The following is a 19420-nucleotide window of genomic DNA, read 5'->3' as shown; positions in this document are numbered from 1 at the left end:
GGAAATATCAAGTTGTGCAACTCTATGGACTTAGACGAACTCTTAAAATGTTGCACTAATAATGAGTGGATTATTTTTATTTAGCTCTCGCTAGATGGCATATGCATGTAGTAGTAAATTCGCTTAATAGTCCACAAATGGATGGTAGATTACAGAAGAAACTGCATGGGGAGAACGGTTTCTGATTAAATGATTGCTTTGGGATACCATAACTTCCTCAAGTTCAAATACAAACAGTTAAAGCATATTTGTTAAATATTCAGGTTCTGGAGCCAGAGTGTCTGAGCGGGAGTAGAGATCAATATGAAGGTCTGCAAGTCATTTAACTTTTTGTTTTATGGCCAACCACAGCACATCATGTTTTGCCATGCACAAGCTGAGGATACTCTCCTGGTGAGATTCAGACTTGAGAGTCTCAGCTAAGATGTGACTCTATCTTCCAACAATCTCATCCAGTGTTGTGAAAAGCGTTGAGGCGTAGCGAGGCGCTCCACCAAAATCTGAGGCGAGGCGTACAGCGTAAGCCTCAAAGTTTTTTTTTAAAACTTAAAAAAACTATAAAAAAATAACTAAAATTAAAAAAAATAAAAAAAATCTTTATTGATGAAGCAACAACCAGCAGGAAATAAAAAATCTCAAAAAATAGTGAGTTCATAAAAAATAATAGTGAGTGAGTTCATCAAAAATAAAACTTTAAGCCTTAGGATTTTTCTTCATAAGCTTGAAAATACAACACACATATCTCCAATATTTAAGCCCAAACAAGAATAGTGAGTTCATCAAAAACAAAACTTTAAGCCTTAGGATTTTTCTTCATAAGCTTGAAAATACAACACACATATCTCCAATATTTTCAAACTATCAAAATGTTTTAGCAGTATTTTCATGAAACATTATTAAAGTATTTTATCATCATTTTTTCAAAATAATGAAAATTTGAAGCATGCAATGATATTAACATCCTTTTCTCAATTTAACATCCTTTTCTCAAACATTGTGATATTTCCCCTTCTTAGATTTCTGATTTAACATCCTTTTCTCAATTTCATATTATTTCTATCTATTATCTTTTTTCTATTTTCCATAGTTTGGCATGAAAGACAGCCTATTTCTATTCTGTTTCCTGACTTTTCCATTTTTTCTCTCTATCCACAATTGCTAAGCTTTTCTCATGGAAAATAGGTGTGCTTGAGTTATCTCATCTAATCGACTCACTGAACATTGATAGTGATATCATGACTAGCTCAAAAATTATATCTTAGTCAGTAGGTTATGTATCCCCTTAACTTAAATGTTAAAGTTTAGCATAAACATGCTACAAGATCAACAATAGCACCTCAACCAAGGTGACTGCAGTCAATCATGTCAAAAGGCTCATCAGAAGCAGAAGAGCTGTGGCACTCCACAATCATCATCATGACTGATTGGTGACTATGCCCTTAAGTAGCATAGGCTCTAAAATGAACAAAGTCCTTCACACTGTTAAAAGCTGATAATCCAAAAGCCATTGAAGGAAGGCAAAATGTCAGCCAGCCCTTTCTTTTTAATTTTCCTTTTTTTTATGATATGCAGGCTGGGGTTAGCCTCTCAGGTCTTGAACATGAGACTCTTTGTTGTGACAGTGCTACTTTACAATCCAGCTATCTCATTCTTTTAGGCCTGTCAACATGTCACCTAGCCCATGTTGACAGACCTAAACAAAAATTCCACAGGTTCCCATGTTGATCATCTATGTCACATAGGTGTGGGTGCGTGGTTGCGGCACCTTAAAAAAAATGGGGTGCGTGATTGCGGGAGGGTATAAATTTGCGCGATGCAGCACCTTTACTAAGGGGCTTATGGTTTTCCACATTAACTGAAAACAAAAAGAATAAATTAGAATAGTTGAATGCATTTTCTGTGCATGAACTACAGCAAAAAGAGGCGTGTACGCCTCAGTCCGAGGCGCGCCTCGCCTCAAGGCGTGCGCCTCAAGGCCTATGAGGCGCACACCTCATGGGTGTTGCGCTTTATACCTGCGCCTCAAGGCACAAAGGCCCTCGCTTTGAGGCGAGGCGCGCTTTTTGTGCCTTGAGGCGCATTTTTAATAACACTGATCTCATCTAACCCCAATCCGTAGCTTTTTTGTTGTCTTTCCTTCTTCCTATCTACCAAAGAAGAGACTTGATAATTTTGAAAAAGAGGAAACAGTACGCCTCATCCTTATGTGGATTAAACTAAATTCCTAGATATCAAAGCACATCATTTTTTGCCCTCTCTATTCACATGCTAAATCTATCTTCCAAAAAATGCATCTAACCCCAATCCACTGTTTTTTTATGGATCAAATTTCCTTCTATTACTTATCTGGAAGGGGAGATTTTATATTTTTTAAGAAAGAGGAAACTGTATATCCTTCAGCCTTTTGTAAATATACCGAAACTAGTGTAAATTCCTTGCAATCTTTTATCAAAATCTTAGGGATCTGGTGAAACTTGAAATTGTTAAAATGTTCTACAAATCCCATGCAGCAGGTGAATGGGACTTCTGCCATTGTTTCTTAATTGGAAGGGAGCAAGATATTGACTAGTCTTTATCACATATAACTATTTGGATGGTCAATGAATTGTATGAAATAGTGGTATCAAAGCAATAGAGTTGCAACCATGACAGAAATAGTAAAGAAGACGAGAAGAGAAACTTCATTAACCTTGAAATTATAAGAATACAATCATATAAGGAGACATCCTCTCTACCCCACTACAGTTGACTCTGCACTACCTGAGAAAATACAAAAATACCCCTAAAAGGAATGCTATGTACATATAAATACAAAAAAAGGCATCACACAAGAACAATAATATACATATGATACATAAGTCTCAACACTCCCCCTCAAGCTTGAGATGATGCAAGTAGAATCATCCCAAGCTTGGAAATGAATGAACTAAAATGCAAAGGAGCAAGATTCTTAGTGACTACATTTGCAATATGATCCTTAGAGCCCACATGCTCAAGTGAGATAACTCAGTCTTCATAGGCCCTCATTGTAAAGTGACAATCTATCTCAATGTGCTTAGTTCTTTCATGAAACTATTCATTCTTTGCAATATGAATGGTGCTATATAAAGAAGTTCGGCCATCAACAGGAACACCTAATTCTCTCAATAGCTACCTTATCCATACAATCTCAACTGTAACTTAAGCCATAGCCCTGTATTCCGCTTCAACTGTAGATAACACAACTCTTTGTTTCTTACTTTTTCAAGAGATTAAGGAACCCAAGGAAAATACAAAATTCAATAGTAGAAAGACGATCCCGAGTAGAGCCTCCAAAATTTGCATCACAGAAAGCTCTCAACTCTATAGAAGATGATGATGAAAAGAACATACCATAATGCATGGTATCCCTCACATATCTAATGATTTTGAAAATTGCAGCAAGATGAATCGTCCTAGGGGAGCTCATAAACTGAGTAACCACATGGATTGCATAAGTGATATCTGGTATGGATATAGTCAAATATATCAAATTCCCAACTAACTGCCTATATACTAATGAATCTTCTAATTCCACTCCATTTTATGCTTGGGCTTGGTTTGAAAAATTCAATTTTATTGTCAAAAATCTTGTTTTTGAGCTGAGTTATCATGACCCAACCTTGTTTGTGTCATCCTCCATACAATGAAGATTATGATTATTATAGGAGACAAATTGCAGAAGGTGGATGATACCAAAAAGAAATTGGCTAATAGTTTTTAAATGAAGGATCTGGGAAATCTAAAATATTTTCTTGGTTTAGAGATTGCATACTAGAAAAGAGGACTATACCTATCTCAACATAAGCATGCGGTTGATTTAGTTGTGAGGGTGAGATTAGAAGATTATTCAAAGAGAATTAGTTCCTCATGATTCATCTCTCACCTTATTCCCAATCTGACTAAAATAAGGTTTATCCTCATAATAGACGATGTTTCTAGATACCTAAACTTTTCTTTCAATTGGATCATAACACTCACAACCTTTTTGACTACTTGAAAAACCAAGAAAGCAACATTTGATAATTGTGGGAGACAATTTGTCTCTATATCTATGAGGTAAAAGTACAAAACAGATACACCCAAATACCTTCATCAATCTATAATTTGAAACCTTTCCATATAACTTCTGAAAAGGTGATGTACCCTTAAGAACACTTGATGACATACGGTTTATCTGATCGACAACCAACTTAATTGCCTCAACCAATAAGCTTTCAGCACACAACCTCCAAAGAGAAGAACTCTCGTTGTCTTCAAAATATGTTTGTTCTTCCTTTCAACCACTCGGTTCTGCTAAGGAGTATAAGGACAAGATTTTTCATGATCTATTGATTTTTCTTGCAGGAACTTTTCAAACACAAAATTGACATATTCATCACTAGAGTTAGTTTGAAGATTCTTAAACTTAGTTGAGAACTGAGTTTTAGTCATTATGCAAAACTTTTTGAAGATCTCAAGGAGTTCACTTCTACTTCTCATGAAATGTACCCAAGTATATCTTGTGTAGTCATCAATAAATGTGACAAAATTATAACGAACCCCCTTGGACAAAACTGGTGAGGGACCCCACACATCCGAATGAATAAGATCAAAAGGCCACTCAACTTCCCTATCTCTAGCCCCAAATGGCAAGGCATAACCCTTCACCAGCCTAAAACTCTCGCACTCCTGCACATGCCTTGACACAACTAACTTCAACCCACCTAAACTATCAACAAATACCAAATGTTGCAATCTAGATCTAGAAATATAACCTAATCTCTGGCACCACAAAATTGAGTCATCTATAACTGCAACTCCTAAACTAACTCTACATCTTCTTTGTGAACTCATATCATGCCAGTTTAGGTAATACAAGTCTCCCCTTTTATTTTCAACCCCAATCCTTCTTCCTGACAACTAATCCTGCACAACACAATCAACAGGAGAGAGGGTAACAATACCTTTAAACTTGGTATTTTGGCCAACAAAAATAAGATTCATTGCAAAAGAAGGAACATGATAAACTTGTGAAATATTCAATTTACTCTCAAGACAAGAACTATGAGTAACAGATCCAACTTTTGATATTGCCGTGTAGGAGTTATTTGCAATGCGAAAGGTACCATTGCAAGTCTGACAATTGGATAAAATGGACTCATGAGCAGTCATGTAACATGATGCTCCTGAGTCTATCAACCACCCAAGAGGACTACTAGAAATACCTGCACAGGCAATGTCGGAAAAGGAAGTGGAAACATAAGAGAGAGCAGGAAAAGGGGAAACAGTGAGTGACTGAGATAAGATCATAAGAGCTACAAATGAAGAATCTGCTGCTGCATTTGTCTCCAATCGGAATGCTCAAAAGAAGCTTCCACAGACAAATCAAAAGGCTGCGTATTTCCACTAACATACATTTGCCTATTCTTGTCCCTAGGATTATCTCCAATAGACTGAGTCGCATAACCTCCACTCTTCTTTCTCAATGCAGGGCAGGATCGTTTATGCCCTATTTCTTTGTAATAGTGGCATTTCATACCACTCATGTCACCTCTGGATGCTCATGGCATAGAAATCTTCTCATTATTGAATCTACTATTTTGACAAACAAGTGCATGAATCTCATCATCAAGCCAAATCAATTCTCCCTTCTCCATCACAACCACAACCTCCAACCACACAACAAATTTCTTGCACAAAACCAACAACAACAACAAAATAGCCAAGAACAATACAAAGGACAACCAATCACCACACCATCCAAGCCACAAATCTATCTCAACTCCAAAGGATTTGTGTCAACACACGATGCACCTCAAATACAATGGTATGCACAATATCAGCTCCAATATGTGAAATTAGTCCTGTTGGATTTCACAGGAATGACTTGAATAATCTCCTTCTTTAGACTCTAAAAAATCCCCAAACAACAAATTAAATCCCTGCACATAAATGCAAAGGCAGCAAAAACAATGCTGAAATACTCCTCACAATAACAAATGCAGCAACCCAAACCACAATATGCTGTAAAGTACTAAAACCAGATCATCAACACCCAATTCTTGCAATAACACCCAACAAACTCAAGCCAAGAGCATTAGAATCAGTCAAGGAGGTGCTCCACACATATTATCACCCTTCCAATATCACATGCACACAATTTATAGGCAACCGACACATTCACACACAACAAAAATAGGAAAAAACAGTTATCGCCTACTAGAGCACACCCAAAACAGCAATAAAACTCAACAAATCTGTCATTGATTTCAACAAAACCGCTTCCAATAGGATCCATAAAAATTGACCCCAATGATGCAAATCTTGGGCATTGAACCCCTCCAAGCCCCCCCTCCAACAAGATCAATACCAGTGATTTCTCAAATCTGGACACTATTCACATCACTATTCAGAATTTCAGAAAAAGAAAATAAATCCATGTAAAATTGAGTATACCTCCTATCGGAATGATTCTTGATTTAGAAATCATCTAAAATGAAGATTTACCAAAGTCCCATCTCAATCGAACCAAACTGCAAAAAATGTACGGGTGTATTCCTTGGGGCACACAAAACGAGGCATGCACCTGAACACCCCAGAATAGAGTTTCTTTTGCCTTTTTCCTTCCAGATGATTACCAAATACCTCTCTCTAGGGTTGGGCATGACTTTGACACCATATCAAAGCAATAGAGTTCCAACCATGAGAGAGATAGCAAATAAGAAGATGAGAAAAAAAACTTCATTAACCTTGAAATGATGAGAATATAATCATATAAGGGGACATCCCCTCTACCCCACTATAGGACAAAAACCTTTGACTCCGGACTACTTGAGAAAAATACAAAAATACTTTTAAAAGGAATGATATGTACATATAAATACAAAGGGGCAGCTCACAAGAATGGTAATATACATGTGATACATAAGTCTCAGCAGTCTATAATTGTAGTTGGCAAATCAATCTTGGAAATGCTAGTTTGGTTCTTGGATTTTTGCTTGGATGAACAAGATTGGCTAAGTTGTCAGTTCCAAAAGTTAGGGGCCTTGGCTTTGACCATAAAACTCTAGGAAAGGGAAGTGGAGAGCATCATGGTGGAGACTAGGGTCAAGGTAGTCCTAATAGAACTGAATCTCTCCACATGCATTATGATGCAAAGTTTGCAAACTATGTTGGTTTTAAAATGCACATACTGCAAATTCTTTTGATAATTTTCAAAATCATGGATTTTGGTCATAGACTAAAGATTCTTTGAAAATCTGCAGAAGTATAGATGAAAGGACAGAAATTTGTAGATTCTTTTCAAAATCACAAACTAAGGTAATTCAAACCACTCAAAAATAACAACTATAAAAAACAAATTTGGTCTGTTAATTGTTAGAAAGAGTAAGACAAAATAAAAATAAGATAAATCTTATGAGAAGTCAACCTTCAGAGATAGGGTTGAAATCAGGTTGGATAGTCTTATCCGCATCTATAAAAGATAGATGGATTTGGATACAATTCTGTTGTAAAGGTTGTACATCTAGATCAGCCTATATCTTTTCCATATCCATGTATATCAATCCATATGCAGCCAATTTATATTTTCTAGTCATGTACATATATTATAAATAATTGGATATAGTCTGATCTAGATTCAATTCACATTTAAGTATCCAGTCAGGTATTACATCTTACATCCATATCCTTCCTGCTTTGTTTCATATATGCTAGTACGGAGTAAGTTTATTAAAATAAGGGCCCATCAATAAGAGGAATTGACATAGGGTCTTCACCCTGGAAATGTTTCACATAACGTGTGATGGAAAAAGCTTAGCCTATTAATGAGTTTTTTTTTTGTTTCTTAACCATTTGGTTTTTTGTTCTAGATAGCCATGTTATGTGCAACATATCCACGATCCTTTCTAATGTGTCAATTGAAGTGATTATGACTATTTTTTTTCATTTGAAAGCCTTGCTAGTTGCGCTTTTCAATATACTTTTGCTAGGTGGTAATTAATTGAAATATGTCTTTGAAGTTTTCAAGATTATGCTGTTTAATGTTATTCCATTATTTTTATGCAGATTCTAATTGATATTGGTATGTATCTACAGGTGAAATCCAGAATGATGGGGGACTCAACATACAAAAGCACATTTGATTGTTTCGTTAAGACCTTGAAAAATGATGTATGTTCTTGGAATTCCTTTTGTTAACTTCATATTGAGATCCCTTGTGTAGAAAAAGCAAAGTTGATTTCTGTTTTGTAATGCATTATACTCTTTTTCTGTTTCTTACAGTGAAGTGTGTGCTACAATTTTAACTATAAGAGTGTGGAATTCCTGAATGCTTATTGCAACCCCTTTATTGCACAGACTGAAACTAATGGGTGAATATTCAACTTCTAAGAGAGTGTAAGGTGCATCCACTCCACCAAGATCACCTTTTCTAGATTGCAAAACTAAGCTTGGGATAAGTCACTTCTATAGGTAGTAATTTGAAACATTGCTATGTGACATTTACTTGAGTAAATCATCCTTTCTAAACGTCTTTAAATCAGTGCATTCTGTACATTAGTTTTTGTCATTTTATAAAAGCTACCATGGTGTTGAAATCCTCTCAGTTGTGTTAAACTATTAAACTGAGTCATGATAAACATGAATCTTTTAATTGCTATGTCCATTGGTGGGGTGGATCCAACTCGTCCAAATATTTAAGAGCCCTAAGATGGTGTTTGATTGGACTGTTAAACCCTTCTTGGATGGAAACACATACAGAATTACCATGTAAAAATAACTTACCATGATATATCACTATATTTAAAGCAAAATCACCCTAGAAAGTTTTGATCATGGCATCATTAACCCATATATTATGTATTTATACATGTATGCACATATGTACTTGTGTGTGTACATGTTTGTGTATTTTAAATCACAATGTTTTACCTTCGATGTCAATTTGGAAAGATCTTGTATAATATTATGATATTCTAAACATTGGAAATGATCATGACTGTCTGACATGCACACATTCTAGCATGCTTTTGTCAATGTGTTTGTGTGTTTATGACTCTTTATATATATACACACATGGGTTTATCTTGTCAGATTCAGCGGAGGCGCAGTCCTTCGGGTAATGTGCCCTAGATATCCTGAGAGGGAAGAAAAATGGCAGAGAGAGAGAATGGGTCATTCCTCTTTTTCTGAATCCTAGAGGATGCTCTATAACTCCATTAATATATAATAGTAACATGTATAAAAATACCCTTACAAAGAAACTGAATTACAATAGGACTGATATAGCTAAATGACCAAAATACCCGTAGCTAGGACGTCACCTCTATCCTTAACACCCCCCCTCAAACTGTGCATGGGTTAAGACCATGGACAGTTTGTTTTTAAGTATCCAATGACGAAATAAGGGCAACAATTTTGTGAAAAGATCAGCCACTTGATTTTCTCCAGAAATAAATAGAGGTTGCACTTCCTTGTCTTTCACCTGTTCTCAAATAAAATGTTGGTCTAACTCAACATGCTTCATCTTCCCATGCTGGACAAAGTTGGTTGCAACTGCCACTGCACTTCGATTATCACAATATATGAGATATTTATCTATCCGCTGCCTTAGGCCAAAAGAAGATAACGAATCCATAATATTTAAGCCATGACAATAGTCATGACCCTATAGGTGTATAATATGGTTGTATATGTATTATATACATATAAATATGTATACATATTTTTCTTGTGCTTGTAATGGGTAATACCCACTTGGGGTATTATTGTCATTTCATTTTGTATAATAGGCTGTGCCCATTAGGGGCACTTTAATATTTTTTCTTTGTTTCTTTTTTTGTTTCTGTCTTTTTATTTCTAGCTAAGGACATAATGGTCCTTAGCCATTAGAGTTGTTGTGACCTCCCCAACAACTATATTTATAGCCGTTGGGGTGGTTCCCAAGGGCTCTATATGGCCTCTTTTCTCTATATAAAGGAGACTAATCCCCTTGTTGTATGCTTGTTTCAAGCTCTATTTGGAATACAAATACACATTTTCTATGCTTTTGTGTTGCCCATTAGTGGCATTGCGCTTGTGTTTGTATCTTGACCTATAAGTGGTCCTCGGTGGTGTTCCTACTTGTGTATTTTGCAAGCCCCTGAGAGACATTCTTTTGTGTTTCTTGTATTTCATTACAATATTACCTCGTTACCATCCTTTGTCTCTTGCTAGACGATGAGACCAAATGCCTTCCTAAAAATACTCCAAAACCTATAGCCAACCTTCTAGTGGAGCGATCACTTGTCCAATATGCAATCACCACAAGGCTCATCTGATAAGTATGATTCATTGACTTGGAGTATACAAGGCTATCATTAATTGTTCCTTTGATGTATCTAAGAATTCTCTTCACAACATCCATATGACTTCACCCAAGAGCATGCATGAACTGTGATACCTGGTTAACAACATAGGCCAGATCTAGTCATGTGAAGTAAGGTGTTGAAGTGCCCCCACTATGCTTCTGAATCTCTCCAGATAGACCAACATGTCATCATGCTCACTATCTCCATGCAATTTTGTATCCAATGCCATTGGTGTTCTAGCAGGCTTACATTCAGCCACACCACTACGTTGCAAAAGATATTGGGTATATTTACTTTGTGAAATAACCAAGGAATTGGATGTCTTGTCCACCTGTACACCAAGAAAATACCTAGAACACCAATATGTTTCATGTGAAACTTGTTATGCAAGAAAGTCTTAAGATCTTGAATGCATGACCCACTACTCCGTATGATAATTATGTCATCAATATATACAAGAATCAATGTCATATCACAATCATCAATGTGCACAAATAAAGAATAACCAAATTGATTAGGTGTGAAGCCAACAGATCTCACCACTATGTTGAAACTCTCAAACTGTGCCATGTAAGCCTGCTTGAGCCCATAGATAGCCTTTATTAACTTCAAGGTTGTCTTCACAACATCACCTTCTAGATAGCTGGGAGAATGTTCCATATATATTTTTTCATATAAATCTCCATGGAGAAATACATTCTTCACATCAAGTTGATACAACTGTCAACCAAAAGTAACAACAAGAGAATGGATAACACGTATTGTCCCAATCTAACAACATGATTGAAGGCTTCATCAAAGTCAAGTTCATGTTCTTGAGTATACCTTTTGGCAACTAACCTTTCCTTATTTCTCTCGGTACTACCATCGACCTTATACTTAATCTTATGGACCCATCTACATCCAACAATGTTTTTATTTATGGGTGTCGTCAACCTCCCAAGTACCACCCTCATGCATGAAATTAATTTCCTTATTCATAGCATCAATCCAACATTCTTCACATCAAGTTGATACAACTGCCAACCAAAAGTAACATGAGAAAGGATAACACGTACTGTCCCCATTCTAAAAACAGGACTAAAGGCTTCATCAAAGTCAAGTCCATGTTCTTGAGTATACCCTTTGGCAATTGACCTTGCCTTATATCTCTTGGTACTACCATCAACCTTATACTAAATCTTATAGACCAATTTATATCTAACAAGTAACAATGTTTTTATCTATGGGTTTGTCCACAACCTCCCAATTACCACACTCATGTATGAAATTAATGTCCTTATTCATAGCATCAATCCATCGAGTATTTTTACATGCCTCAGTAAAACTGCACGGTTCCTTTTCTTGATTGATAAAAGCCATAAATAACTGAAAATCAAAAGAAAAAGCATCATAACTTACCCACTTATTCGGCGGATGACATGGCCTAGTAGATCTCCTTAATTGTACAAGCTGCCCAACAACATTAGAACATGTTTCTGTTGTGTCCTGAGGACTGTCTACAATCCCTTTTAATGATCCAGCATCATTAGCCCATTGATTGGGCTGCAATTCCAGCTGCAACTTATAATGCCTTTTATATACTAAGAGAAACTGTTGAAACAGAACTGAACGTAAATCTTTGTTAGAACCTTTAAACTCATCATCATATCCAACAAATTGACAGACTTGGGCCTTCAGAGCAAACTTGGTCTGAAGAGAATTATTAATATGAAGTAACACTTGCAACCAAAGGCACAAAGTATGGAGTAGTTAGGATGTTTTCCAAGCAAAACAAAGAAAAGTATGTCACCATTCAACCAGAGTTGCCAGTCGAAGAAGCGGGAGCGGGAAGCGATACGGGAAGCGGAAGCGGGAAGCGAGGCACTTTCAAAATTTTAGGAAGCGGGAAGCGTGGGACCACTTAGGAGCGAACCGGGAAGCCTCTCGGAAGCGACATAGGAAGCGTCTCGGAAGCGACATAGGAAGCGAACCGGAAGCGACCTAAGAAGCTATAAATTTCTAAATTGTAAATTATAAGCTACAAAGTTCTAAACTCTAAGTTTAACCTTAAAATTAACATAATCCACTACTTCACTTCATCATGCAAGATTCAAAATAAAAGTATACCAAAAAAATATTATAAGACCATGACAAAAAACTAACATAAAAGTTTTTAAGTTGGACTACTCCAACTACATCATCAAAAAAACAATTAATAATTCAAGAGTTCATTAATCTGTCATCTTTCTCTTCCCCTTCAAGTCAGCAATAGATCGTGAACTTTCTGCATCATCACGTGCGTCTTGTCCTCCACGACCATGTCTTCTGCTCCTTCCTTCATTTCCTATAATGAATACCTTAAAAAATTAAAATGTTCAAAAACCATAATTTAAAATATAAAAAACACAATATCAACATACCTTGCCTAGGTCTCCTGCTAAAGAAACGATCAATCCGACCTTGAGGAACTGATGGTCGCTCTTGTATATCTGCAGTTCTACTAGCTCTGTTGGATTGATTTGTATCCTCTTCAACTTCATTTGTATGTATGATTATTGGAGGTAATGGAGCTCTTGGTTGTGCATCTTTATGTTTGGATTTGGAAGTAGTGCTTGATTGTTGTGCACTATCATCCAAATCTCTCCATCGCATATCCTCTAATCTCAACGTATTTTCTTCTACAATAGGAAGTTCTGGATTGATATCCCATTTTCGACTAGGCCCTTCTTTGTAGCGATCGTTGTACCTTTTATAACAAGAATATAAAATATGAATGTTAATAAAAAATCAATGATAGAAAAAGAGAAAAAAAATACCAAAACAAAAGTACAACACAGTTTAATTATACCTGTCAATCAATCGAAGATTGGAATGAATATACACTAAGGTATCAACACGATCTTCATTGAGTCTTTCTTTTAACATTGTGAATGTAACTATAGGTGCTCCACACTCTTTATGCAGAAGATGCGCTAATAGGTTGAGATAAAACTTTAATGGCTAATGCTCTCAACTCAGGTGTATCACCACCATAAAAACGCCACCAATTAAGCACCGACATTGTAGGATTCAGTGCATCTATTCTTGCTGCATTTTGGCTAAATCTTCCACTTCTTGATGCAAAAGCCATAAGTTGTGACCTATAAAGTGTAGATAGCTCTTCATTTCCAGAAAATATGACTTCAAGCGCGAGCATTGCACCGTCTAAGATATCATTAGCCTTTTCTGCAAAAAAAAATGTTTAGTAACTATAACAAGAAAATGCAATTGAAATAATAAAATAATTAAATCATTAAACTTTATTAAATTGATAGAATAAAATTTTTACCAGGAGAAACTCGTTTGACCCTTCCTGCTGCTGGGATTTTGAGATACTCCGACTCGTAATATTTTGGAGTAAGCATGTGGGCTAGACTATGGAGAGGCACATTCATTCTATCCCATCTATTTGAGACAATCTTATGAATCTTTTCATATAAATCTGGTTGTCCTTTTAGATTGTCTTTGATTTCCCCCAACATGTTGTACATGCCTTCATACACTTCACCAATTATAGGGCCTTCCTGATCATAAAATTTAATCATCTTATAGATGGGTTTTGTAATCAATAATGCTAAACATACAGAATCCCAATATTCTTCATCAAGAACAGTTGTTTCTGTTGTAACAGCCCTTTTTTTCATAGTGTCATCCGTGCATGATTGCTTCCAATCGCTCCATCTATCTGAAATTACTATGAGCCTTAAGCTCTCCCTCACATCAAGCAAGCGTTTCAAAGTAGTATAATGTGAAGCAAACCTTGTTTTTGCAATCTTTATTAATTCTAATTTTTCATTACTTCTAAAGATTGCTAGTGCTTTTGAATGATTTGTGATATACTTCACAATTTCTTTACTCTGCAAATATGTTTCTCCCAACCAATGAAACTCATGTGCCAAATCCTTGAAGATCAAATTAAGTGTGTGCACAACACAAGGTGACCAAAAAATATACTTGTACGTTTGTTTTAATTCTTCACCTGCTAACTTGCAATTTGCTGCATTGTCTGTAATCACTTGCACTACATTAGAAGGCCCCACAAGTTTAAATCCGGTCTTCAAAAACTCGGCAATGTTTGCAGCTGACTGTTGCACATTAGAAAAATCGCTTGCATATAAGAACATCGAGCCAAAACAGTTTGAGGCAAGTATATTTATCAAGTGTTTGTTCTTGATATTTGTCTAACCGTCTGAGACAATGGAAACTCCAAACTCCTCAAACTTTTCTCGAAATTCATTTAACTCCCTGTGAACACACTCTTTCTCACTGTCAAGCAACGTTGTTCACGCTTTTTCATATGATGGGGGTTTATATCCAGACACTTTACTAACTGCAGATATCATCTCTTCCCAATATGGTGATCGAAGCACATTGAAAGGTATGCCATTTGCACACAAAAATCTGATAATTTTGTGATCTACATCATCTCTTTCTACCTTTTTAAAGGTATCACGAATATCAACTGTTTGTCGGCTTCCACTAGATGATGTAGTCATACTAATAGGCTTCTTCGGAGTATCAATTCTTGATCTCCTCAACTCAAATGCACTTGATGAAACCTCCACTCGACGAACTTGCCTCTTAATTTTTTTTGCCAATTCTGCATTTTTTGCAACTACAGGGCAAAAGACAATCCCAACACTTTGTCCCTTTGGAGATCCCATGAGATGTGCAAAAACTCGAGTATATGACCCATGATAAATATTTTTGCAGTGCCTGCACATAAAAACTTGGGTTCCACCTTGCTTTCCTTGCCCACTCTTCTTTTGTTTCAATACATGGCGCCATAGCACTGTTGTTTTATGCATGCTAGGTGGTTCATCATCTTGGTCATCTTCAGAATAGTAGTCATATTCTTCTTCATCTTCCTCATCAAAACAATTTTCATTTCTGTTCTCAAACTCATATGGAATCTTGCCTTTTCTTGCATTATCCTTCCCAACACCACTAGACGATTCATGCTCCAAATTGTAAAAAGAATCATCATCGTCATCATAATTATCGTGATCATAGCTTGTGATGGTCATTAATGAAGCAAAGAACATGCAAATATATCTGCATCATAAAAGTATAGGAATCATTTTAGAACACTTTAAAAAAACTATTATTAACAGCAAAAGATGGAGAGTGGAATGCGAAAACAAAAGGAAAAAAAAAAGACTCAAAGTGAACCATGAACGCCCCTTGCAATCGAATTCCCGTAAAATACCGTGGGGTTTACTAAACTAATCATGCTCATTTCTTAAAATAATCCAGACAATATGTATCACACAGCTTCGCAGTCACAATCTAAATTTCAGAACTATGAAACCAATCAGATTTCCTTTTTCTAATAGCATTAACACCCGTAATGAATACAGAGGAAAGCATCAAGCCTTAAAATTCAAGTTTAATCAAACTAAATCTCAAACAAACATGACAGTTGAAACTTGAAACACCACAGATTTAATTTAACCTAGGAAATCACAAATAGGTAGAAGCTTGATAAATCCAATCTAAAAAGAACTGCAGACTAGTTCTATTTATTTTTATCAGAATATGCCCATCAAATCAAATTTAACGAATCAGTACATGAATCAGCCAAGAGTCCAAGACTTAATGAATATAGCAAAATTTGTGAATCAGCCAAATTTTTTTTGACATAAAATAAAAAATGGCTACAATTATTAATAAAAATCTATTTCATATGGACAAATCGAACTATTTGCTGCAGTCAGGGCTGGGTACTGGGCTGGGCTACAAAAATGGATAAAAATCTATTTCATATGGAATCAGGGCTTGGCTAGGACTGGGCTTTTAAAAAAAATAAATAAATAACTGTTTCGGGAGGCTACTGTAACAGTTATTTATTTATTTTTTTTAAAAGCCCAGTCCTAGCCGGCTAGCCCAGCCCTGATTCTATATGAAATAGATTTTTATTCATTTTTGTAGCCCAGCCCAATCCTACCCAGCCCTGACTGCAGCAAATAGTTCGATTTGTCCATATGAAATAGATTTTTATTAATAATTGTAGCCATTTTTTATTTTATGTCAAAAAAAATTCGGGGACGCTGCCCCCGAAGTTCGGGGGCAGTGTTGTGAGAGGCGTGCGCCTCATTACCTACCTGAGGCGTGCGCCTCATTACCTGAGGCGTACGCCTCATTGATTCAGTGCAGTGGCGTACCTAGGATTCATGTGGGGGGCAGTGTTGTGAGCCTCAGAGGCGAAGCTAGGCGTTGAGCCTGCGCATTTACAACCTTGCTAAGCAATGGAGGAGGTCGCTGGATGTCAGTGGAAGAGAGGAACATACTTGAACAGAGACATTGCTCGGTCGTCGGAGGTCGCCGGTCGTCGGAGGTCGCCGAAAGAGAGAGAGAGAGAGAGAGAGAGAGAGAGAGAGAGAGAGGAGTCAGGTGAAAAAGAAAAACCCTACCTTCGCCCTTAAGTTTTCACGATTTTTTGTAAAATGTCTGTTTTACCCTTATTTAGATTTTTTTTTATTGTTTTTCACGTGTCAATTTTCGTTTTAAAAAAGGGTAAATTTGGTATTTCGTAAAGGCGCCCCCCTTTAAAGGGGGATGCGATTTCCTTTAAAGGGGGACGCGCTTCTTCTTTTTTATGTGCGCTTCCCTGTGCGTTTCGGAAGCGCCGCGTTTCGCGCTTCCGAAGCGCGTCTCGGGGAAGCGCGCTTCCCCTTTTAGCTAGGCGCTTCCGGTAACCCTGCATTCAACCCATCCAAAGGCATCCAATGATGGTGTGGAAAGCTTCTGTCCACAAGTCTGCTCTTAATTTAAAATCATTCATCATAGTAAGAGTCATTTCTCCCACATGACAATGTTTCTTGGGCATGACATTTCATGCACAATGCCATTATCACATAGATATTCAATGAAATAATTTGAGGTGTATTCACCTCCCCCATCACTATAAAAGGCAATAATCTTTCTAGAAAATTGAGTTTCAAGTTTCAACATAGGATTTGAACTGTTTAAAGATAACAAAAACTTGATCCTTGGACTTTAGAAAGAAGATCCAAGTGTACTTATTCAACAAAAATAACATAGTATATGGATTTAGAACATAAAATGAACAAGTTCAAAACAGAATGAAGTTCTTTTATTAGAATGTCCAGACGGTAATTCATGACTCTTACAAGCACAACAACTGTCACAAGAAATAAATACCCTTGCCTCTCAACAGAATGAGATCCTTATTACATAAAATACTGAAGAACCGAAAATGACAATGACTTAAGTTACCTAACCTATGATGCCATAACTCAATATCACTAACATGACGATCTACTCCAGACAAAAACAACAAACAAGCAAAAAGAGGCAACACGGAAGAATCTGAGGACGAAGGAACTTCATTCTCCACATAAAGACCACCACATCTCTTTTTTTCAACGAGCATCCGCTTCGTGTGACCATCCTTCACAAAAACAGGAAACAAAAAACGGAAACATGATAATTCATTTGATCATACAATTTAGAGACAAAAATAAGATTGCATTTAATACTAGGTTCAAGAAGAGTATTGGATAAATAAAGGGGACCAAAACTAGCAGGGACCAAACCAAGACAATTCCTATGAGTGACAGGGTGTTGTTTACTATCTTTCATAACAATCTGGCCCAATCTATATTTACCTGAATCTTTTGTCACATGATTTGGTGCCTCATAATCGAGATACCAAGTATTCTGAGAGGAGGAAGGAGCGTACTACCAGTGTTGTGAGAGGCGTACGCCTTAATACCTGAAGCGTACGCCTCAGAGGCGAAGCACACACTCAAGGTATTGAGGCGTTGCAGTGAAGCGTTTCAAGCTTGAAACGCACGCTTCACTCATGTGAAGCGCACACCTCAAGTTGAAACGCGCCTCGCTTTTAAGGCGTACGCATCAGGTTGGTGCTAGTTATTTGATGATCATTCTGCTAGTGAACATCTCCATTAACAGAAGGCCTCGCGAACAACGACCGGAACGGATCATACACTCCATACGCTCCGTCGAGCTCTCGCCACGAGATGTCGGCGCCAATGACAAAGATCTCGCACCTGAAATGGGCGCCCATGGATTCGATGAGGAGCAACTTATACATGCTGGAGGCAGAGTCGTGAACAATTTGGCAGAATTCCGGATGGGCCAGTCCAGATTTCGGAAGCCTTATGCTCCTTCGCGTAGCTGGGTTGATGATCTGATAAATTCGGGGACTTGATGGGGTTACGAGGGAGGGGTCGCTCCCCAAACAGCAGATGTCGTCGCACCAGGATAAGATGGAGGGGCAATCATCGTAAATCTTGCTTGATGGTGGCGTCGGAACGGGCTGCCAGAGTGTTTCCTTCTCCACGTGGAAGAGGGGATTGTTGGTATCGAAGAAACGGAGTTCCTCGTCCATTTCAATGACAAAAGAGGGCTCCTGATTCTGCTTAGCCCGAAGGAGGTGGGTCTCCACGAAGTCTTTGGAGTCGATTAGGGAGCACCAACCTCTGCAAACCAGCCTGAATCTGAGGAGGGAACTCACGGGAAGCCTCAAGAGGATGGCTGCGGTGATGTCGTTTGGGATGATAAGTAAAGGGGAAGAAGAAGGGTCCTCTCGCAGGACACAATTTATTTTATACTGTGGTTTATTAGTAGTTTTTATTTAAAATTTTTATTATTTTATTAATATTATATATTTTTATTAATATTATATATTTTATTATTTTGATCATGAAGCTTACGCTTCAATGCCTCGAGGCTTACGCCTCGCTTCATAACAGGCTCAACGCCTCGCTTCGCCTCATCGCATTTAACAACCTTGCCTACTACCCTTTATTACTTTGTTGCGCATATGTACCTGTAGGCTACAGATTCACCGATTGGGGCTGCTGTAAATTCAACTGACTGAATGCAGTATTAAATGCATCCTGATCCTGATATGACGCTACAGATACATGATATGAAGGCAGTGCTGAAACATGTGACATCAAAAGTCTTGGAGAAGGTGATGGAGGTCTTGAAGCCCCAAAGGGAACTTCTGAGAGCACACAAAAATGTGCTGGAATTGGAACCATCAGTGGACGATACAT

General features: G+C 37.3%; 1 protein-coding gene across 1 annotated transcript in view; it reads left to right on the top strand.

Annotated features, from left to right (window-relative positions):
• The window catches only part of LOC149839968 (mitochondrial uncoupling protein 1-like), a 33110-nt gene that overhangs the window by 10317 nt on the left and 3373 nt on the right, over window positions 1-19420 (top strand). Inside the window, exon 7 of the mRNA XM_090004293.1 lies at window positions 8098-8172. Within this exon, the coding sequence (XP_089860419.1) occupies window positions 8098-8172 (75 nt within the window). The remainder of the gene's footprint in view (window positions 1-8097; window positions 8173-19420) is intronic.

The sequence above is a fragment of the Nuphar pumila genome, chromosome 4 (genome assembly GCF_984573655.1).
Source record: "Nuphar pumila chromosome 4, dmNupPumi1.hap1.1, whole genome shotgun sequence".
In the NCBI taxonomy this organism is placed as follows: domain Eukaryota; kingdom Viridiplantae; phylum Streptophyta; class Magnoliopsida; order Nymphaeales; family Nymphaeaceae; genus Nuphar; species Nuphar pumila.
This window is presented reverse-complemented; position numbering and strand designations above follow the sequence as displayed.